Below are 23,524 nucleotides of genomic sequence, written 5' to 3'. Positions count from 1 at the left end.
CAGCCTGAGTGACAGAGCAGGACCTTGTCTCAAAAATTAGCTAATTAACTTTTTGTTTAAAAGCAGGATACAAAATAACTGGAAATTAGGAGGAATAAGTTCTAGTGTTTTACAGTGCTGTAGGATGGCTATAGTTAACAATAATATATAGTTTCAAATAGCTAGAGGGAGGATATTGATGTTCCCAACACAAAGAAATGATATTTGAGATGAGGAATATGCTAATTACCTTGACCTGATCACTATACATGATAGGTATTAAAACATCACCATGTACCTTATGAATATGTACAATTATTATTTGTTAATTTTAAAAAGTGAAATTAATTTAAAAAATGGTCCTGCCACAACTCAATGCAAGAATTGTTACCTCGGGACCCTTTTACCTCACAGCAAAGCAAACACAAACTCATTCCTGTAACGGAGCAGAATGTGGCATGCGCTATAAGAAAGTGAAAATAAAATTCTATGGGAGCCCAAAGGTAAAGAGATTGCCTCCCACTGAGGCAACATCTGAAATAATTGATATTTGGAAAGGAGCTGCTATGTTGTCAGAGGGCAGGGAACTGGGCAGAGTGTATTTTAGGTGGAAGGAGAAGGAGGCAGAGCAGAGCCAGTGAGGTAGAAAAGTGCCATTTGTCCAGAGTGCATGGGTGGGGAAGGGGTGTGTGTTTGTTGGGGGTCAGGAGGTGCAAAGATCCAAGTGTAAAACCTGGCTGTATTGGGCAGGGGAAGGGACAAGCAGATTGAGGGTCAGGGCTAGAGCCATGTGGGGTGTGATCACAGCAGGAGCTAGAACATGGTTGTAATGCATACAGACTTAGAAATAAACATTAAGAGAGGTATTTCAGTAATTCACAATGGTAATGCAAAGATGGTGAAGGTGCAGGGGTGCTGCTGGAAGAGCAGGCTCCACCAACACCTACTAAGTCATCGAGGGAAAATGCCTGATCCCACGCTCTTAGTAACTTTTGTCCGTTTTCTTTATAATGTAAGGGTATTTGATACCTTTTGGGTTTGACCTCAGGCCTTAGCTAGATTTCATGACATTGAAAAAAAGCTCACCTGTCTCCTGTTACACAGAGCAGTAATTCTGATGGAAGAATTTTGACATGGGTTGGGATCGATGGAGGATGTTGGAGCCTTCCTTTGAGCTCACTCATGAGTCTACCTGTAAAGTGCTTTATCTTTGGAGTAATAAGAGTGTTTGTGTAAGTTTCATCAGTAAAAGAAGAGAAAGAAACAACCATATAACCTAGAAGTAGTGTTATACGGCCAGGTATGTTAGCTCATGCCTGTAATCCCAGTACTTTGGAAGGCCGAGGCAGGAGGATGGCTTGGGCCCAAGAGTTCAAAACCAGCCTGGGCAACGTGGTGAGACGCCATCTCTACCAAAAAAAAAAAAAAAAAAAGGCTTAGCCAGGCGTGGTGGCATGTGGTCCCAGCTACTCTGGAAGCTGAAGCAGAAGGATTGCAGATTGTTTGAAGCTGAGAGGGTGAGGCTTTAGTGAGCTGTGATCCTGTCACTGCTCTCCAGCCTGGGCAAAAGAATGAGAAAGAGAGCCTGTCTCAGAAAAAAAACAAATTGTGTTATCAAGGGTAAAAAGGTGATGGTCATTTGGTTGCTAAAATCCTTTGTTCATTCTTTTACTCATACATTCAACAAGTATGCTTTGGTGGAATTTGTTCCACCTTTGACTCCAGAGACCAACACTGGACTCCATCTAGGCCAAAGATCACACCCTGCTGACCACAGTGAATGGGTTGGGGATCATTACTGATGGACTCAGCACCCATATAGCTAAAATTCCTTTCAAAGCCAATGGAAAGATTGTGAAGAAATAACCCCTTATCTTGCCAAAATTGAAATAGAGAGCTTGGGTTGTAAGTCTGCAGGTTTGGGGAATCATCTTAACACACAAAGGTAGACCTTAGGATCAGGAAATATGAAGAGCAAGATAGAGTCATAATAAGCTGTTTGAATTCCTTGGCACAGCCTTGCCTGATTACTTACCCTTGGACTTTGCAGTAACATAAGCTTGCTTTGTTCAGGTCAGTTTGGGTCACATTTTGTCACTTGGAACTATGCAAGCCCTAACTGGAATGACCTGGAATACTAGTCTGGTGCCATGAAGTATAGCTATGAACATGGTCCCAAAGTTGATTACCTATACCTTGTCAAATAAGTAGAAATAAAGCACAGCCCAGTCTCAGCCTCTGCTATGACGTAACAATTAGTGGGAGCTATTCAGGAAATATAAAACTACTTTATATTCCACTGGGCCTGAGTATCTCCTGAATATATTTTGTAAACTAAGAAGTCAGAAACCAGTTGACAAATAACAGACAGGAAAATCAGAATCACAATTGCGTTGGCCACATTGTTTACTTTCTGTCCCTGCTGAATAGTTTTTCTTTTTTGTCAAAGGTCCAATGTCCTGGGCAGAATTGGTGTCTATTTCATTTTTTCCATTATGAAGCTGTGTGTCCTTGAGTAAAACATTTCATGTACTTGTGGCTAAGTGTTCTCATTGCTGAAATGGAGCAGGGTGAAATAATATCTACTTAAGAAATAGATCTTTCCTTAAAAGATCTATTTCTCTGAAGTGGCAATAACAAATATATATGCAAAAGAGATTTTAAAATTTAGAAGTCCAGTTAAAATGAAAGGATAAAAATGTGTGTGTGTGTGTGTGTGTGTGTGTATAAATGCAGTCTTTCTTTGTCACCGAGCTGGAGTGCAGTGGCACGATCTGGGCTCACTACAACCTCCAACTCCTGGGTTCAGTGATTTTCCTGCCTCAGCCTCCTAAGTAGCTGGGATTACAGGCGTATGCCACCACAGCCGGCTAATTTTTCTTATTTTTCGTAGAGATGGGGTTTCGCCATGTTGATCAGGGTGGTCTGGTCTCAAACTCCTAACCTCAGGTTATCCACCCACCTCGGCCTCCCAAGGTGATGGTATTACAGGTGTAAGCCACTTCACCCAGTCTATAAAAGTATATGTAAATTGCTCGAGCAAATCTTGTCTTTACTCTGAATTGGTTGAATAACCTTAGCTATAGCAATGTGCTGGCACATGTTTAACAAAACCTTCTGAGGCAATAAAAATACCCTACTTTTTAGCATTGACTACTTTCCACAGTAGAAATTCTATTATTATGGTCAATTTCAACCTGTTGATTTGTTTGCAAAATTCCTGAATATCAGTTCTAACGGGGCTGTTTAAGCCTGTACGAGCACAACATTGCTCAGATCTATTGGTTAACTCCACTGCTTCAGTTTCTTCACTTATCAAAATGCTTGTTTCACTAATTATAATCAAACAGCTTTTGCTGAAAGGTGTCTTGCAGTCATCTACTGTTGTAATGACACTTTTTCTTTATGCTATGACATGCCTAGCAGGGTTCTTGGCATCAAAGGCTAATCAATCTTTATTTGTACTAATTTGCTTTCTAGTTCTGTAATATGTCTATTCCTCATGAGCAAGCAACTGGTCTATTGATGCTTTTAGGCAAACATTACACATAGCGCTCTAGTATGTGGATATTTAGATACAGATATTTTAAGCAGATAAACACTTCCTTGAGCTTGTATAAGAACATCCCTCAGATTACTGAGGGAGAGTCAGTCTCTCACAGTTGATGTCTCTGTGTGAATTATTCAAAAAATTAAGCAAATGCCCCTCAGTAAACAGCAGGTGAGGCATATTTTCAAACAGCCCTGAAAGCTATTACATCTCCGTCAACTACACAGAAAGCTCAGTGATGAAAAACAAAAACAAACATCAGGAATGCCTCAATTTTCCTATTGAGAATGGGGCTGAATTCTAAATTGACTATGACCAGATCATGACTTTTCTTACTAACAGGAGTCTGCCCTAGAGCTTTCTTGGTTGTGGTATATACCCTCTTTGTAAGTGTCAAACTTCTGACAGCTTTGGAGCTTCATGTGAATACACAGACCAGTGAACAGAGTGGAAATGGCTGAATTGAAGAGCCAAGACACGGAGCGGAAGGCTGTAGACTAAAGGGATGCCTTCAAGCAGGGCAACTGGCTGTGACTCTCTGCAGTTAACTTATTTCTGGAGCCCTGTTATCTTGCTTGTTTGGCAATAAAGAAATATGTAAATGGATATTATTGTATGGTATTGATTTTATAATTACAAGCTATTCTGCAATGAATAACCATGTGCATAATATGTATAACAAATGGGAAAAAATAAATGAGGAAACACGAAAAAGTGATAATATTTTAGGGAGGGAAATTAAGTGCCTGGGATTAGGAAGGAGACTTCTCACATACGTTTTTCATAGAATGGTCTCATGATTTAGGAGTTTAGTATTTGCTATGATTGGTATGTCTTACCTATACCAACATACATACATGAACATGCTTTTTTCCCACATTACAGAAATAATAAATTATTTTTACAGAAATAATTTTTATCATGGGAAAATGCAGTTATTTTAATCATTTATAAATGTATAATTCAGTGGCATTAAATAGATTCAGAGTGCTGTGTACCCATCACCACTATTATACCCACCAAATTTTTATTATTCCCACCAAAAATTCTGTAGCCATTAAACAATGACTCCTGGTATCCTCTGTTCTACTTCTGATGAATTTGCCTATTCTAGGTACCTTGTACAAATGGAATCATACAATATCTGTTCTGTGTCTGGCTTATGTCATTCTCCCACATACTTTTGTTTTCTAAAGAAAACATCTAACAACTGGATAAAGTTGTGAATGTTTGAAATGTCCTTCATGTATTTAGAAACAGAGAGAACAGATCTCATGAAATGTGTAAATGTGTCTTGGACAAGGTAGCTCATGTCTGGTGTTGTCTAGAAACCTCACTGTAATCTTTAAAAGATTAACTAATTGTCCAGCATGCTAATACCCTCTTAATCTCAAAAAATGAAGTCCAACAGCCACCATTTTCTACAAACCTTGGCTCATATATGGCAGGGCTTTTTGACCAGGGGCCCTAGAGGCCTTCAGAGAGTCCATGAATCTTTTCTGAAATTGCATGCAAATTTGTTGTTTGTTGCCTTTCAGGAGAAAAGCTCTTTGGCATTCAGAGATTTTCAAAGTGATCCATAATAATAATAACTTTTAAAAAGGCTAAGTACCATTGTTAAATAGGATAGTTAATTCTGTCCCTTCCCTTGGAACAAAAGTAAAAACGCTTTGTTCATCCATAAGATTGTGTGAGTACATGATTAATGAATCCATGTCAAGATAAGTCTTTGAACTGGCTTTACAAAAGAAGTCTGTGGTTTCAGAAAATGATCCTTTAGAATTTCCATCCTTAATAAAAATAACATGGCACATCTGATTTGGTGGCACAAAGAAAAGACCAAAGCATCCATGTGTGCCAGTACAAGATTATCATGTAAGGAGGCTGAGGACTTTTTCATTCATTTCAAAAATACTGAACACTTACTATGTGTCAGGTATAGTCCAAACACTCAGGATAAAGCTGTGCATCCGTCACCGCTATCTATAAATAACACAATGTCTCTCTGCTTATGGGGGCTTGCATTTTATTACTAAAATTTAGATAATAAAGGAGTAAAAAAAGAAATGACACTTTCAGACAACCATACATGCTTCAGTGGAAGTGGAAAGATATTTCACCGTTAGTGTGGTTGGGAAATTCCTCTCTGGGCAGATGGTATCTGAGCTGAAACCTGATGGGCAAGAATGAGCCCACTATGTAAAGAGCTAGAAAAGGACATTCTAGGCAGAGGGAGCCACATTGCCAAGCTCCAGCTGCAGGTCAGATGGCAGGTACTGAGTGCTAGGGGGTGCTTGGCCACCTGTCTCCTCACCGTAGGGCTACTCCTCTTCTACCCTCAAGTCTCCACTCCCTTTTACATCCCACCTATACTTTAGCAAACAGTATGATTCCAGCATTCAATATTCCTTCTCACTCCTGCAAAATCTGCTTGAGCTCTTGATATCATTACTGCCTTGCATGTGTACAAACACATCAGTGACACAAGCAAACAAGAAATATGTCTGCTCCTGCAAAACTGTTGTTATGGGATGGAGGGAGCAGGCCAATTGCAGAGGCAGGGAGGGTAATGAGGCCATCTAGACTGAGCCTCACATTCACAAGGGTCTTCACATTTACCTTTGGCCATCACTGTCACACACAGGGTATGATATCGTTTATTTGTGTTAAAGGTGCTATTTATTAATCATTTATGTATATGTATAAAGCATATAACTATACTATAATTTTGCTTTTTGTTATAATGGGATACAAAAAAAAATGGCAAGTGGCCCAAACTTCTTTTACCTTGAAAGGCCTGAATATAAAGAGAATGAGTTTTAGAGGATGACTGCTTGAGATCAAATCCTGGCTTCAATCCTAGCTCTGTAATATCTTGGCTAGATACTTTTTTGACATGTTTCTTAACCATGCTTAATATGTGTATATATAGAGAGGAGTGTCCTAGGATGGATTTTAACAAGAGCCTCCCCCATATCTAATTTAGATAATGATATATGGACAAGGTTTTTGGACTTTCGAGTTGATATTGTAATGGGATGCAACTCTAGGGATCTTAGGGTGAGTGAATTTGTTTTGCATGTGGGAAGAATATGGTTTGTTTGGGGCAAGAAAGTAGACTGTGATTGTGAGAATGGCCTTCCAAAGGCACTCATATCTAATACTCAGAACCTAGAAATGTTATTTCATGCAGCCAAAACAAAACAAAAACGTCTCAGATGTGATTAAGGATACAATCTTGAGATGGAGACATTATCTAGTCCTCAAAGTAGAAAACAGAAGTAAATGAGACGTAGAAGGACTAAATCTACCATTTTTGTTGGCTTTGAAGACGGAGGAAGGATGTTCAAGTTAAGGAATGCCTAACCATCTTTAGGAGCTGAGGGAAAAAGAAACCCACTAAACAAGAAGACAGATCCTGCCCAGCCTACAGAAAGGAGTGCAGCCCTTACAATACTGAGTCTAGTGATGCAAAACAGACTTCTGATGTACAGGGCTACAGGATAATACATCTGCATTGATTTCACCCACTAAGTGTGTGAAACAACTTGATTCATGGAGGTTACTTTTCAGAATTGTTAGTAGGCTCAAACAACTTATAACAATACCTAATACATCATAAGCATTCAATAAGTGTTAATATCTTTCTAGACGATGAGGGGAAGCTAATATGTAAATACTTATATGAGATATATAAACAAAATAATCAATGAGCTACATAGAAACTATGTTAAGAGAACTTTGCTAACTGATTAGGTTTCCAGAGATAATAAGCTCTATGATTATGACAGATATTCACATCTGTAATCCCAGTAATTTGGGAAGCCAAGGTGGACAGATCACTTGAGGTCAGGAGTTTGAGACCAGCCTGGCCAGCATGGTGAAACCCCATCTCTACTAAAAGTACAAAAAAATTAGCCAGGCGTGGTGTCCTGTAGTGCCAGCTATCTGGGAGGCTGAGGCAGGAGAATGGCTTGAACCCAGGAGGCAGAGGTTGCAGTGAGCTGAGATCACGCCATTGCATTCCAGCTTGGGTGACAGCAAGACTCCATCTCAAAAAAAAAAAATTTGCTTAGAGCTGGAAGAGCAAACTCAAATGCATATGCAGGATATGCAGGTAAGAAATAATAGAAATAGTTGAGTTTACGACTGCAGCAGATTGAAGGGATGGCCCATTTAAGAGGCAGATCAGAGCCTACCTAATACAAATAAAAATGCAATGCAGACCAGTGTTTAGATAATTCAAATTTTGAGCAGCTAGAATCCCTCAAGTTCTATGAAATCTCCAGTTTTTAAATGTTGAAAATCAATCCACGTTTAAACACATACAGATTACAGACACATAATTTTCAGGCAAAACTGACCATGTCTGAGCCACACTATAGCCAGAGGCTCTCAGGTTGGTGTCTCTGATCAATTAGTGAATTAAGTCCAAAAAGGTAAGATGGTTTTGAACGTTTTTTTGGCTCTCTCATATTCTTACATCATAAAAGCATTTTTAACAGTGCTTCTGTATATCCAAATCTAGGAAACTGATTTATATGAAATTTGTATCATGTTAATCAGAAAGACAACTTCAAATTGTGTTCAAATCCAGTTTATTAAAATTATTTGGCAATTTTAGCAGTACAAAATCTTTGACTATGACTATGGGACACAGACATGAGTTTTTGTTTTGGTTCATTGTGGTTTGGGGAACATGTACTTTAAATCCTCCGCACTTCCTTTCATTACCAAATGGCAGAGTGCCGTAAGTTTCTCTACTACTCATAGAAAAGAAATTTGTAAGCTAAGACTGAAAAAATAAAATCTACAGATTCACAAAATTATCTTCCAATATTAAGAACATACAAAGTATACTAAAGACATCTACATTTAGTCTTCCAGGTAATAAAGCAAGCATTTGATGTTTGAGGTTTCTGTTTCTACTTCTTGCTAATTATAGTTCAGAAACCAAAGTATTTCCCAAAGCTATTAAAACCCTCATTGACACTCCTAGTATGGATTCAATGGAATTAGAGGATAGAACTAGGAGAGCACTTGAAAACATGCCTTTAAAAATCAAAAGACTTTTTTTTCCTTAGTTGGGCTTTTCTTCTGCAGTAGCTGAGGGCACTAGTTGCTTACTTAAAGCCTTATAATTAGCATCTGCCTTACAGTAGATCTAAATATTGGCTTATTTAAGTATATTACTGGACACACATGGTAGGTAACCTTTTTGTCCAAGGCAAACATACAGTGAGCCATAAAGTAAAACCTCAGAGGGTTTGGTGCTCCTTAGTTGTTCTCCAGCGAGCCCGAAGTTGCCTGTAAAAAGGGAAAAAAGAAAGTTGTGTAAGAATCTTTACAAAAGACATTGTACCTTGTTCTAAATAGTTCTGGTTTTGCAGCAGTGTATGAAAAGTCAGCAAGGGCAAGGGAGCCTTGTTGCTTTTCTTGCAATAAGAGTATCTCTTAGGGTTTGGAATGTGAAAGATAACGACGAAGGAGGATGACAATGAGAAAATTCCGCCCTGGCTTCCCTCAGAGGCTGAGCTTTCATTAAGATTTAGAAGGATTGCTTTTGGTCTCCATTTCACACATTTGCTATTTCTGGACCTTCTGATGATTAAATAATGAATATTCCTCTAAGTGAAGAAATTATTCCAGAGGTGGAAGACTGCCCTACTACATTAGTGTTGATTGCCTTTTCATTTTTGGTAGGGAATGCTTGCTTCCCAAAGAGGAACATGTTGGTATAGTCTACTTGCATTTGTGGTATAACTGGCATATCAAAGAGTAAGCAAACTTGGCAAACAAAATGGACACGTTTCTTTATTACATCATCAGAATAACCTTTACAAAGGTTAACTATGCAACTTATTCCTGTTGGCCTAGTAAAGTGGACCTATGAATAGTAAGTCATAGCAGTAACAGTTATAACAAATAATAGTTTTCACTCTTCTTTGCCAAGTCAATGAAAACATTTTCTTTAAAAACAAGCATACATTTTGAAGTTTCTCAAATAATCTTTGCATCTCACTTGATAGGTTTTTTTTTAAATAAATGGAAAAGATAGTCTCTAAAGTTAAATAAAACAATCAAGATATGTTAGATCTTACCCATGAGTTAATACTCATCTCATTCTTCAAGAATACTTAAAATATTTAAATAATATTTAGAACAGCAACAGAAAGCAATGCGTATACATGGCGTAATAGCACAAACCTACAGAGCATTTAAACCTAGAAGAAATTATACTCACACATGTAGTTCTGATTCCAAATTTACTATGGAATGTCATGGTGACTTTGTTTTTATGTCCTGTTCTTTGATCAAAGGCATGGCACGTATCAAAAGGCGGACTGTACAAGTGAAGGCTCACGGCAGGTTCTGTATGGCTGATGTTCTCTACTCGGTGTAAACCAATGGAATCTAAACAATATCCGAGAGGGAAAAATAGATAAAGGAGCCTACACAATAGCTCTAGGTAAAATTTCTTTGAGTCATCTTAGATTATGAATTAAATGTGATGCATATGGAATAGAAATTAATTAGAACTTAACTTCTGAAGATAATAAGTGACATGCATGCATTAGCCTCTGCTCCTTCCTGAAAACTCTCTCCAGTGTCAGTAAATGAATAAAAAAGGCATCAATATTCAAAGATAAAAATAGGAAAAAAGAAAACACTAACAGAAATTTGAAAGTAAGATGGATAGCTTTACAGAACAGAGAAAGCTAAATGCTAAGCCATCCATGGGGAAAGCCAAGAAATAACCTGATTTATATCTTGATACTCCAAAGAGCACAGGAATTGACAGCACCAGGTAATTCTGGAAATGAGAGTGAAAACAGGGCTACAGATTTAAGAACTGGTTTAAAGCCTATTTAAGAAATCGAATCTCAAAACCCTTTTACCAATTCTCTCTCCCTTTTTTTCAGCAGCAGACTAAGGTCTAGTGTCTAGAAAGAGTGTAAGAGATCAACTTGGGACTGACAGAAATCAGGTGAATGAAACAAATTTCCATACGGAATGGTAAAAATCCCCACTTTAGTCACCACCTAGCTGCGAGAATGCTGCCAGACAAGATTTTTCTTTCCAGGTAGAAGATAGGAAGCAGCTTTTCAACATTGCCAAGGTCACCAGACATTTGAGCAAGGCCATTAGGATGAAAGACAGAGGTCAGAGCAAAAAAAAAAAAAAAAAGCAACCTGCAACAGAGACTACTCAGGGGAAGCGTTCAAAAGCCTATCATTAAGGTTTTCCCAGAGATAACAGGAAATACCATAGAAGGGACCAAAAAATAAAAAGAGACGGTAGAAACATAAACAAGAAAAGAAGAGTGGGTAGAAAATGCCGAGGAAGACTCAAAGAACAAAGACAGAAAACGAAAAGAAAGAAAAAAAAGACAGAGGAACAATTCAAGAGATTTAATATCTACATAACAGGAGTTTCAGAAACAGAATAAAAAAAAAATTCAAAGAAATAACCTGTGAATGTTTTCTTGAGCTGAAGGACACAAATTCCCAGATTCAAAAACCCATTGAGTACCCAAGACAATGAATGAGTTGTCAAACAAGATACATCACTGTGAAATTTCAGAATACTGGGGACAGAGAGAGGGCACCAAAAGAGAAAATCCCAAAAGTTTTTAGAAAGAAAAAAAAAAGTTTTATAGGAAGATTCAAGAATCAGAACAGCACCAGGTTGTTCTTTTCCTTTTATTAAAGACAGGGTCTGATTCTGCTGTCCAGGCTGAAGTGTGGTGGTGTGATCTTGCCTCACTGCAGCCTGCCACTCAAGTGATCCTCCCACTCGGCCTCCCAAGTAGTTGGGACTACAGGAACCTGCCACCACAACCAGCTAATTTTTGTGTTTTTAGTAGAGATGGGTTTCACCATGTGGCCCAGGCTGTTCTTGAACTCCTGGGCTCAAGCAATTCTTCCAGCTTGGCCTCCCAAAGTGCTGGGATTACAAATGTGAGCCATGTGCCCGGCCAGCACTAGGCTTTTGGTAAGAACACTGGAAACTAAAAGACATAGAAATTATCTTCATGGTTCTGAGGAAGATGTTTACAAGGTGTTAATCCATACCTAGCTAAATTATCAATCAAATCCTAAGAATTGAATATAGAGATTTTTAGATATATGGGGTCTCAAAAATTTACCTTTCATGAATCCTTTCTTGTGGAGCCATTGGAAGATATGCTCCACCAAAACAAGGACATCAATCAAGAATGAAAAAAATCATGAGATCAGGAAAGAGGGGATCCAACCACAGGAAACAGCAAGAAGAAAGCTTGAGAGGATGTCAACCTTATATTGTAAGGAATCTCAGGATCACAGTTCACCCCTGGCCTGCAGACCAACCAATCTATGCTGAAGCAGTCAAGAGGCCCTGGGACAGTGATCTTCAAGAAGATTTAAAAACAACAACAAAAAAAACCAGATGAAATACTCAATTAAAAAATGCCAAGCTTATACAGTTATAAGAAAGTTTCAGGGATTAATCAAGAAATGAATTCAGCGTAGCTAATGTAGGCACCCCACATGGCTTTCTGCTTTCTTCTTTATGATCTAGCTCCATGACTGCACATCATAAAGAAGAATGAACCAGAAGACTGAAGTTCTACTTCTAGCTAATTAGCTAGGCTATCTTTGAACAAATCATATCTTCCAGGATCTTTTATTTTCCTTATTTCTAAAACTGGGGCCTAATTCTCAGACCTGCAAATTCTTTAATCCTGTAGCTTATTGCATTCATAATATACTGGCTTAAGCAGAGTTTTGAACAAATGCTCAACACTGCAGGTACCTGCGTCATCTAATGCATGCTGGACAATCCTGCAAGCAAAGACCTACAAAAACAAGTCACCCATCCTTTAGAGAAGCTCCTATTATTAATAATCCATGCATTATTATTATATCTTGATCTTTGCTTCTTTTTCCTTTATGATCATGGTGTACCCTCTGTCACAGTAACACTGGACTTTTCCTGGGACGATTTATGAAGGCCAGTTAGGTCCAGGCCCCGTCAACCTTTTGCCTATTATAATAGGCAACTTGGTCTCCTTGCCCCAGCCCTCCCTTCTCCTCCATCCTATGTTGCATGCTGCTACCAAATCAAACAAGAAATTTCAAATTAAATCTCTGCTGTCCAAAGAAAGTCCTTACTTTTAGCTGGTCTTGCAGGCCCGTACCCTGAGCTTACTTTACTCTCCTGCAAATCCACTGTCCAAGCTCATTCTCCTCTCCTTCCCCCAGTGCTTGAATAGTTTCCATTTTTTTTACAACAATTGTACCTTCACTTGTGCTCTTCCTTGTATCCTTCCCCCACCCCCAATCACTATCCATCTCCACCCCTACTCCTGCAACTTTAACAATCAGAGGTTGAAAATTTGTGGCTTTTAAGTTCTTTGGGTCATTAGTCTACAGAAATAACATATCCCACTCAATATTTTACTGACTGGCAAAACTTCATATAAAAACCAGAATTTCCAACTTCTATGGAAAAAGAAACCAGGTTGATCTCACTGGAGCTGGGTGGCCACTGCTGTCCCCTTAGTATGAGGTTTGTATACTCCTATTCATACCAGGCCTCACCACAGCTTTATCCCTGGTATATATCACTTCCTTATCTGTTTGAATTCTATAGGCTTTTGTGTTGAAGACCGTTGAAAAAGCTTACCTGTTCTTAAAGATCTGATCTATTTTCACAAGCACTCTGACTCCAGCTGAAAGTAATTATACTCAAAGGTGTTTGGCTTTATTGTGAATGTACAGACAACAGACTTGTTCTTGGAAATCTGGTGTGCCTTATAGATAGCAACCCTCACATTATTTGGGTAAATGAATCCGAGCTTCCTGACATATAGGAAACTAACATCCTCGTGTCATGTGAATGAGGGAAAACTTCCCATACCATCTGACTGTTGCGAGTGGCTTGGATTTCTAGATTAATGGACTAATACATTTAAGCCAAGTATGGAGGCCAGTAAGACTTATGAAGGAAAAACACTTGCTTTGCCAAAAATTACTCCCCAAAACGCATAATACTTTATATAGATGGGATTCATGCTGATTAAGAGCACAGCTTTTTAAATCAAAGTGCTTAGGTTCAAATTCTGGTTGCCACGTAAAAGCTGGACAAGTTATTTAATCTTCCTATCATGTTGGCAACATAGGTAAATGGGAATAAAAACTATCCGTCTCATATACAGTTTAATGAGCTTTCTGGAAAGTTACTATTCCTTTTAGGAATATGGAAGTTAATCACTGCCTCTCCTGAAAAGCATTTGGCTATCCCATATCCCATTTAGAAAAGAGAATAAATTCTTGGTAAGACATGTATAAATCACTGGCCAATAATGTGCTTTGTAAAATTTCCCTGGAGGATACTTTTTAGGTATGCTCTATGTATTTTAGAAAAACAGAGACTAGCTAGCATTCTTAATTAGTTACAGACATTTTGTTCTATTTTCTAACACAAGACTAATGTTTCCAACTTGCTCTCTTTGGTTGAAAGACTCCACTTAAGTAAAATCATATTTTACTTTAACTGTCTTAAGTCTTGGCAAGTAAATGACTTTTCAGTGGATTCTAATCTGCATGCATATGTTTTCAATAAGTGATTCCAACCCAGATGCAAAGGCTTAAAAAACAAAACCTGCTGTGTTTAAGTCATTTCCCAACTATTTTAAATCATGATTCATGATCCAGGTTCTACTGCATAAAAAGTAAAAGTAACCAATATTTCAAACAAAAGGTCACATTTCTTCCCATTTGCCCTTAGAAAAAGGATAAAATGTTACCATTGATGTAGGCACACTGGTTTTCCCTCAAGACTCTTTCAGACTTCTTGACCATCTCATTGGATTTTTTGTCAGGCCAGGCAAATAATGTCTCCTTTAGATTTCCCTGTAGCATCTTCAGAAAGCAGTGGGAGTTGGTATGATCATGAATACTGCTATATGTATACAAAATGACAACCAAACTCAGTAGATGGTCTAATACCTAGACCTGCAGTAACAGTCTTCCCAAAGCTGACACTTGCACACTGTTAATAAGCCATCTCCCAGGCCAAAATCCATTTCAGCTGAATTTTTAAAATGTTATTAATTTACAGTTCAACAATGTTCAGGTCAAAATAATAAAATAATATGTCATCTATATCAATTCATATAAAAGATACAGTTTTGATGCATACTCCTACTAAAGAATTTTTTTTTAAAACTTTGTTATACTACTACTTTGATAACAGAAACATAAAACCAGCAACATTTTATCTTCCCCCAAATACATATAACTCCCTTAATCTGGGCTAGAATTTGATGATGAAAGTACATTAGAGAACTTTTAGAAAGGATTAAGACAATCATCCATAATAATTCATCACACTGAGAAGATTCACTTAATGTTTAATGTTTTTTTTTTCCCCCAAGGCTTTTCTCTCTCTTTTCTCCTTCCTTTGGAGAGCTGTGGGAGAGAAGGCATCTGTATGTGTACTATCATCCTAAAGTTATACTGTATATAAAATGTTAACATTTTGTCAATTTAGAGTGCTCTACCTATGATTACCTTCCAACATTGGTGGGAGAAAATAAATCGGAGAAAACAAAGGATGTATTTATGCAATCTTAAATAGTATTTAAATATATGAAGTAGTCATGGTTACAGGGTTGATTAAAATACATGCATCTATATACATTTTGGGTATTCATTTCATATACTGAATTTTATTAATCTATATATGTACCATAAGAAGAACTTGTTAAGAGTCCCACTTTGGACATAAGGGGCTTTTAAAAATATCGACAGAATGAATGGAAACACCTCATTCCATATGAGTAAATAAATACACTCTACAGATCTAACTTTCTAAACACTTACACATTCATGTTTCCTTTTATAAAAATGGATCAAAATTATTGCTTTTACCATTTTCAAAAGACTAAGAAAGATATGCTTCAAAAGACAGTCATACTTGGTTGATAATAAGACTGTCAAATGTAAAACTAAAGACAAATTAAGGTGTTAAGTTTCAAAGAATAAGTTGCCTTTTCAGTAAAGAAACTAAATAATTAACTTGAAGTAGAAAGAAGTTTTCTGAATTTGCAATGCTTTTCCAGCTTCAAATCTCCATGCTTTGATGTTTGGTCCCACAATTGTTTACACACCTCAAACACCACAAATGTCAAGTTTAAACACAATTTCACATAAAATTTAACTCTACAGAAGACAGAGTAAGGTTAACTTAAGAGGTTACTGACCTCTTTTGATTTCATTTTGGGGACTGGTTTTAATATGTGGGGTGTATGTTTGAATGCCTTCTGCTAACTCCCATGAGAATTTTTGTTGGAATTAGGGAACATTGTGAACAAGTAATTAGAAAATGAGGGCCGAGTGTGGTGGCTCCCACCTGTAATCCCAGCAATTTGGGAGGCCTAATGGGGTGGATCACCTGAGGTCAGGAGTTTGAGATCAGCCTGACTAACATGGTGAAACCCCGAAAAATATAAAATCAGCTAGGCATGGTGGCTCATGCCTATAATTCCAGCTACTCAGGAGGCTGAGGCAGAATTGCTTGAACCCAGGGAGGTGGAGGTTTCAGTGGGCCGTGAGCCAAGATTACGCCACTGCACTCCAGCCTGGGAAACAAGAGTGAAACTCCGTCTCAAAAACAAAAACAAAAACAAACAAACAAACAAACAAAAAAAAAAAAACGAAAGAAAAGAAAATGAGATTTATTGGTATTTGTAAGACTTGTAGCTAGCCTGGAACTATTCTTTTCATATGCTGTAAAAGATGCTCTAGTAAATATCCGTGAATGAATAGTTATTTTACCTGCCATGTCCTTCACCCCAACAGAGAATCATCAGATTAAATTTTCCATTTCCTTGATCCACAAGATTTCGGGTATACCTAAGAAAAATATAATATATTCAGAAGTTTTACTTTGGTTGCTGAAACAAGCACTGAGAAAAATAAGTGTGGCACGAAGTACCATTTATTCACAAATGTTAACATTTCCACCTCTAAGCAACTTTGAATGCAGTTTTCTAATTAGAAATCCAACACAAATGAAAATTCCTTTTTCACAGTTTATCTTGAACCACTGCATTTATAGAGGTAGCTGCTCAGTTTTAATTAATGGCACTGGAAAAATAACAGAAAAAAAAAAAAAAAACCAAAATTGCATGTCCCACAGCCTCAAACTGATGGAGTAAGTTTCTCAGAGAAAGTATTTGCAAAGTGCATTACTGCTCCAGACAAGAATGTTGCTATTTTTGTTTGGCTAAATCAGGACTTGACAAACAAGGTTTCATTAAATGGCAGCTGTTCTAGAATTCTTAGTTTCACTAAAACCTAGACACAAACCACATTCAAAAGCCCTTATAATGAAAAGTCTTCCACAAATACCATGGGGGGTGATCTAAGTACATGAGCAAAGGAGACTACATTAGGGAAGCAAAGAACCCTTTAAACCGCTTACAATTAGGAGAAACCAGTAACTGGCAAACAAACACACACAGATACACACACACACACACACACACACACAAACCCCACAACCAATCACCACCACCACCACCAACAAACCGCAAACCACAATCATAACCATAACACCAGGAAAAAAGCTAAATCAACGTTAAAGTTTCTGTTGGTCCAAGCTGTACTGTTGACAGCATCTAGTCCACAAAGTTTCATAATTATGACATTCATTTAGACCATCAGGTTAAAGAAAAGGGGTCTTTACTCCATTGCTTTGGAGTTTTTGTTCCCTTGGTCATCAGTTAACTCTTGTCCAGCATGCCCCTTCCATCCTGTGCCATTCCTTCCCACCCCCAGTGCCTGAAGGGCATGATTGTCCAGGGAGTTACTTAGTAAGTGATCTTTAGCCTCATTTTCCCTACTTTGTAGCTCTTTATGACCTAACAAGAAGCTGTCCGCACAACCGTTAATTCACATTAAACTGAGTTCCTGCAGAAGGATCCTAATGCTTCCTCCAAAAGTCTTAGGATATTCTTGGTTCTCTGCTGCTTCTTTTAAAGAATTCACAGCCTGGCCCACACTGGAGCATATTCTGTCCTGATTCTTCTGCACTGGCCCTCCCAAGATCACAGCACTAGGCACCTATTCAGTGCAAAAAATACTGTAGAATTGACTTCTCTCCCATCTCCTGTCTTCCCCCAACTGCCCACTCAGGACTACATCCCTTATCTTAATGAGCTGTATACCTCAGATACCTGTGAATAGATCAATCAACCCAATTGGTTGCACTTCAAAAGATTTAGTTTGTCAATCAAGACTAATTCAAGGTCCTTGAAAATACACTCGTTCTAAAGATTAAAGATTAAGAACGGTCACCTCTGCCCATCCTAGTTTAATAGTGGTTTAGAGTGTAGACTCGGAACAATAATGCTCATTTGAACCCCCGGAGCCTGGAGCTGCTACTTGAAAGAAGATCTTGTGCAAGTTATTCAAACTCTTCATTGCCTACCATTCCTCATATGTGTAAAGTGACTGGAAGAGTACCTGTCCCATAACAAGTCTTCAATTACCTGGAGCAAATGCAGGAAGATGTAAACGCTAGACTCTCTGGTAGCTTTTACAACTACAGAAGGCTTCTATCATGAACTAAGTTGGTAGGAACCAAAGGAATTTCCTCAAGTCACTTGCGAATGAAAAATGGGATCCTTAGTGGTCTTTACTTTTTTCAAATCCTAAAATACAGCTGAAACAGCCCATGCCAACGAAACTTTACCAAACATCCTACATGTTAAAGAGTGACTAACAGAACCTGCTCCTGAGAAAAACAAACTTACTTCTTTCCTTATTCTTTTCTTTCACTTACCCCTTTCTCCCAACCCTAAACCCAAAAACCCATAAGGACAGACACGCTGGCCGCTCAGAAAAAGTAGAACCTCTCACACATCGGGGTGATTAAATTTTACCTCTGGCCCCGGAGAATTGGTAGAGAGATTTGACTTAATCACCAAGGCGGGGCTGCCAAAAAAAAAAAAAAAAAAAAAAAAAGCCAGCTTACCAGGACACCTCACTCAAGTACATCTAGGGAGTAGGGGTCTTTAATTTACATTGCAGATCCTCAGAACCAAGGATAAGAGAAATCGGATTGTTTGAGGGCTGAAAAAACGGCGGTTCTGTGTTTAATTTGCGAAACCAGGCAGTGGATTTGAATAAACTCGCAGTCGGAGAAATCAGTTAAATTGGTTTGGGAGAGTGAACAGCAGAAATGGCATAGTGGCAGCTGACAGCCCCAAGACGCTATTTTACATGAATAAAAACGCCTGCTAGAAGGTGCCCGGCTGCAGGCGACGGAAGGCGCAGTGATGGACAACTGACGTCGGGGACTTGTGTTCTTCATCATCACCCACTTCTCCCGTAGCGCTCTCCTGGGAACACACTCTGCTAGTCCCGCCAGACGGTTCTTTAAGGTGCCAGGCGGGCCCGAACCTGAGTGCGATCTCTCCGCACCTCCTCGCCCAGGGTTAACGATGGCTTGGGAGTGTGGGCATTGCTCCCGAGGCCAGGGGCAGGAAGGACTGGTAGATTGGAAGCAGAGGGGTTTGCAGGAGAGGAGAGAACAGAAAATCTCTCAGACGCGCGGTGGCCTTCCTTTCCTGGCGCCTGCCCGCCGTCGAGGGCCGCAGGCCAGCAAGGATAGTAGGAGCCACCTTTCGCCTGCGCTGCGGCCGTCGAGGGCCGCAGGCCAGCAAGGATAGTAGGAGCCACCTTTCGCCTGCGCTGCGGCCGTGGAGCCCAAAGAGCTTCGTGCCAGCCCCGCGGCTTGCCAGGGAAGGGGCGAGCGGCGGGGGCCGCGTAGCCGGAGCTCCCCGAGCCAGCCTCTTTGGGCTGCGTCCCCCACGTCCATTCCTCCTCAGACTGGGCGAGTGGGCGCCGCCAGGCTTTGAGGCTGGAGCGCGCTCACCTGTACTGGTCGAACTTGGCGTACACTGCCCACTCGGCGGGGTCGCTCTCGTAGGCTTCCATGATGGCTTGAACCTCCTCTGCATTGATCTCGTCGCCGGCGAAGAGCTGGTGCAGAATGCGGATCAGATCGGCCAGGGTCCGTGGCTTCAGCACCTCGGTCTGCTCCATCCCGTGGGGAGCTGGCGGCGCGCGCGTCTCACTGCTAGGCTGCGGTGGAGGGAGCTGGGGGCGAGCGAGCCTAACAACCCGCTAGACCGCTAACCAGACACACGCAGGAACCCAGCGTTCGAGTGCCAAAACGCAAGGATACCCTCACAAAGACAGCAAGAGACCCACCCCCCTGGCAGCGCAGTGGATCCTGGTTCCCAGGAGATGCGGCGTGCACATAAATCAGGTTCAGATCTGCGGGCTTCACCACCCCCCAGCTCCGCGTCGGGCCCCTTTTAAGCGCTTGGAATCACTGGGAATGTACCAAAGGCCCTCGGAGGGTGGTGGAGCGAGGTGGAGAGACACCCAAGAAAGGTGGCGGAGGCGGGGAGACCCTGCGGACACGGCCCACGCACACGGACCCTGCTCCCCCAGGCTCCGCGCGCTTTCCAAGAGCTCCGTTGTCTCCGGGTCCCGGGCTCGCGTGGGCTCCGCGCAATCTCTCCCCCACTTTAACGGCGCGTTTTAGACGTCCTGCCTAACGCCTCTCCCCGCTCCACCTCCGCGGCTGTGGTTCGCGACTCTGGGACGTAGACAAAAAGAGTAGGAGGAGATGGCTGCGGGGGTGGACGCTGAGTAAAGAAGGAAAAGAAAAGGGAAGGAGAAGGACCCTTCTTCCACATTGAGAATTGTGGGGAGCCTGTGAAGACTGAGAATGGATTCCACTCCTAGGCCAGAGAGCGCCTGTTTTGTCGATTGAAACTAACCAGAATATGCCGCAGGCTAGGGGAAAGGAAGTTGAAGACTTAAGTGTATATGTGTGCGTGTATATATATATATATATGTATACACACGTGTGTGTGTGTGTGTGTGTGTGTATGTACTGAAATATATTTTGACAAAGAGACTCAGGTCTGTAATAAGACAATTAGCGAAACAATGGAAGACCAGAACTCTGATTTTAAAACCAAATGTTTTCTTTAAAAAAAAAAATCCAGTGCAAAGAAACTGATATTTCATTTGCTGGTGTAAAAAGAGGGCTTTTCTGAAGGGATGGGGCTCCCACACAATAATTTAAAAAGCTCTATTTAGATTTGAATTTTTCAACCTTAGGCATGTGCTTGAAGGAGCCTGCTGGTACCTACATAAAAGGAAACACGTTTCTATATCATGCATAGCATGTTTCTGTCATGCTTTCAACCTTAGGCATGTGCTTGAAGGAGCCTGCTGGTACATATATAAAAGGAAACACGTTTCATGTCATGAATAGCATCATGATGCTAGCTGGTTATTTTGCACATTAGTTGATGCGGTTTCTTTATAGTGTCATTGGTCTTTATATTTTCATGAGTTTTTTTTTTCCAGTGGCTGGTACTGGTTTCCTTTCCATATTTAGGGCTTCCTTCTGAAGCTTTGTGAGGTGATGACAAAATCTCTCAACATTTGCTTGTCTATAAAGGATTTCTCCTTTACTTATGAAACTTAGTTTGGCTGGATATGAAATTCTGGGTTGAAAATTCATTTCTTTAAGAATATTGAATATTGGCCCCCAATCTCTTCTGGCTTGTAGGGTTTCTGCAGAGAGATCCACTGCTAGTCTGATGGCTTTCCTTTGTAGGTAAACTGACCTTGCTCTGTGGTTACCCTTAACGTATTTTCCTTCGTTTCCACCTTGGAGTATCTGACAATTATGTGTCTTGGCATTGCCCTTCTTGAAGAGTATCTTTGTGCTGTTCTCTGTATTTCTTTTTTTTTTTTTTTTTTTTTTTTTGAGACGGAGTTTCGCTCTTGTTACCCAGGCTGGAGTGCAATGGCGCGATCTCGGCTCACCGCAACCTCCGCCTCCTGGGTTCAGGCAATTCTCCTGCCTCAGCCTCCTGAGTAGCTGGGATTACAGGCACGCGCCACCATGCCCAGCTAATTTTTTGTATTTTAGTAGAGACGGGGTTTCACCATGTTGACCAGGTTGGTCTCGATCTCTCGACCTCGTGATCCACCCCGCCTCGGCCTCCCAAAGTGCTGGGATTACAGGCTTGAGCCACTGCGCCCGGCCTGTTCTCTGTATTTCTTGAATTTGAATGTTGGCCTGTCTTGTTAGGTTGGGGTAGTTCTGGATAATATTCTGAAGTGTGTTTTCCAAATTGGTTACATTCTGTCTGTCACTTTCAGGGACCTCAATCAATTGTAGGTTTGGTCTTTTCACATAGTCCCATATTTCTTGAAGTCTTTGTTCATTCCTTTTAAATTTTTTTCAGACTTGTCTTCATGCCTCATTTTAGTAAGTTGATCTTCAATCTCTGATATCTTTTCTTCCACTTATCAATTCAGTTAGCAATACTTGTGTGTGCTTCCTGAAGTTCTCGTGCTGTTTTTCAGCTCCCTCAGGTCATTTATGTTCTTCTCTAAACTGGCTATTCTAGTTAGCAGTTTATGTAACCTTTTGTCAACCTTCTTAGCTTTTTTGCATTGGGCTAGAACATGCTCCTTTAGCTCAGAGGAGTTTGTTATTACCCAGCTTCTAAGCCTACTTCTGTCAATTTGTCAAACTCATTCTCTGTCCAGTTTTGTGCCCTTGCTGAAGAGGATTTGGGATTATTTGAAGAGGCATTCTTGTTTTTAGAATTTTTAGCCTTTTTGCACTGGGATTTTTCATCTTCTTGGATTTACCTACCTTTGATCTTTGAGGTTGATGACCCTTGGATGGAGTTTCTGTGTAGGAGTTTCTTTTGTTGATGTTGATGTTATTGCTTTCTGATTGGTAGTTTTTCTTCTTACAGGCCCTTTTTCTGCAGATCTGCTGCAGTTTGCAGCAGGTTGACTGCAGACCCTATTTGCTGGATATCACCAGTAGAGGCTGCAGAACAGCAAAGACTGCTGCCTTTTCCTTCCTCTGGAAGCTTCATCCCAGAGGGGCACCAAGTTGATACAGCTGGAGCTCTCCTATATCAGATGTCTGTTAACCCCAGTTGGGAGGTCTCTCCCAGGCAGGAGGCACAGGGGTCAGGGACACACTTGAGGAGGCAATCTGTTCCTTAGAGTTCGAGTGCTGTGCTGGTCGAACCCTCCTTGTCAGGAACCATTGCTCTCTTCAGAGCTGGCAGGCAGAAATGTTTAATTCCACTGAAGCTACACCCATAGCCACCCCTTCCCCCAGGTGCTCTGTCCCAGTGAGATGGAAGTTTTATCTATAAGCCCCTGACTGGGGCTGCTGCCTTTCTTTCAGAGATGGCCTGTCCAGTGAAGAGGAATCTACAGAAGCAGTCTGGCCACAGCTACTTTGCTGCACTGTGTTGAATTCCACCCAGTCTGAACTTCCAGGCCTTTTTAAGGCTGTGAGGGAAAAACCACCTATTCAAGCCTCAGTAATGGTAGACGCCCCTTCCCACCACTGAGTTCAATCCTCCCAGGTCCACTTAGACTATTGGGCTGGTGAGGGAATGTATTCTTTTTCTGGGTTCATGAGGTGGTGTAGTTTTAAGGGCAAAAATTTCCTAGTGCCATGCCCTCCCATCTCTCTCCATCCGGGAGATTTAACGGTTTATGTTTGAATTTCGTGGGCACAGGAAGAGTTAGTCACCCCAACGGAAGTTTAAAGGAACTACTTTCATTGGCCAGAGGAATTTGGGAAGGTGAGAATTTCTCCCAGGATAAATTCCCCTGCTCCTTCACCCACGCCGGATTTCCAGCTCTCTGGAATCCCTTCCCACATAGTGGGAGTTCCCTTTCCTCTCTGGGATTTCCCTTCTGGAATCCCCTTCCACACTCTTCATGGAAGTCTTTCTCTTCTTCTCTTTCCTCTACCTAAGTAAAATCACCTTTCTGTAACACTTCTTGGGTCCGCTATTTACTGTTACGAGTGTATGGAGCAACTGCAGTGGTCTCATCACTTATTCTTTGAAAGATTGGAGACCAAGAA

The 23,524-nt window shown here is 40.5% G+C and overlaps 1 protein-coding gene across 1 annotated transcript; it reads right to left on the bottom strand.

Moving 5' to 3' along the window:
• Positions 1-8,110: 8,110 nt before the first annotated feature.
• Positions 8,111-19,877, bottom strand: CDO1 (cysteine dioxygenase type 1). The gene is made up of 5 exons (XM_002744691.5): positions 19,460-19,877; positions 16,354-16,431; positions 14,322-14,476; positions 9,774-9,943; positions 8,111-8,836 (listed from the first exon to the last, which is right to left on the bottom strand). The coding sequence occupies exons 1-5, from the start codon at positions 19,627-19,629 to the stop codon at positions 8,807-8,809; spliced, it is 603 nt and encodes a 200-aa protein (XP_002744737.2). The 5' UTR covers positions 19,630-19,877; the 3' UTR covers positions 8,111-8,806.
• Positions 19,878-23,524: the final 3,647 nt, after the last annotated feature.

Source organism: Callithrix jacchus, chromosome 2 (assembly GCF_049354715.1).
Source record: "Callithrix jacchus isolate 240 chromosome 2, calJac240_pri, whole genome shotgun sequence".
Classification (NCBI taxonomy): Eukaryota; Metazoa; Chordata; class Mammalia; order Primates; family Cebidae; genus Callithrix; species Callithrix jacchus.
The sequence above is the reverse complement of the archived record's forward strand: the minus strand, read 5'-3'. Positions and strand labels throughout refer to the sequence as shown.

Excerpts from the sequence above, each read along its gene's own strand:
- CDO1 (XM_002744691.5), bottom strand. The coding sequence starts at position 19,629 with ATGGAGCAGACCGAGGTGCTGAAGCCACGGACCCTGGCCGATCTGATC. Across the intron at positions 9,944-14,321 it reads CCAGTGTGCCTACATCAATG|ATTCCATTGGTTTACACCGA; the intron begins GTAACATTTTAT and ends GATATTGTTTAG. Across the intron at positions 8,837-9,773 it reads TTGGAATCAGAACTACATGT|GCAACTTCGGGCTCGCTGGA; the intron begins GTGAGTATAATT and ends CCCTTTTTACAG.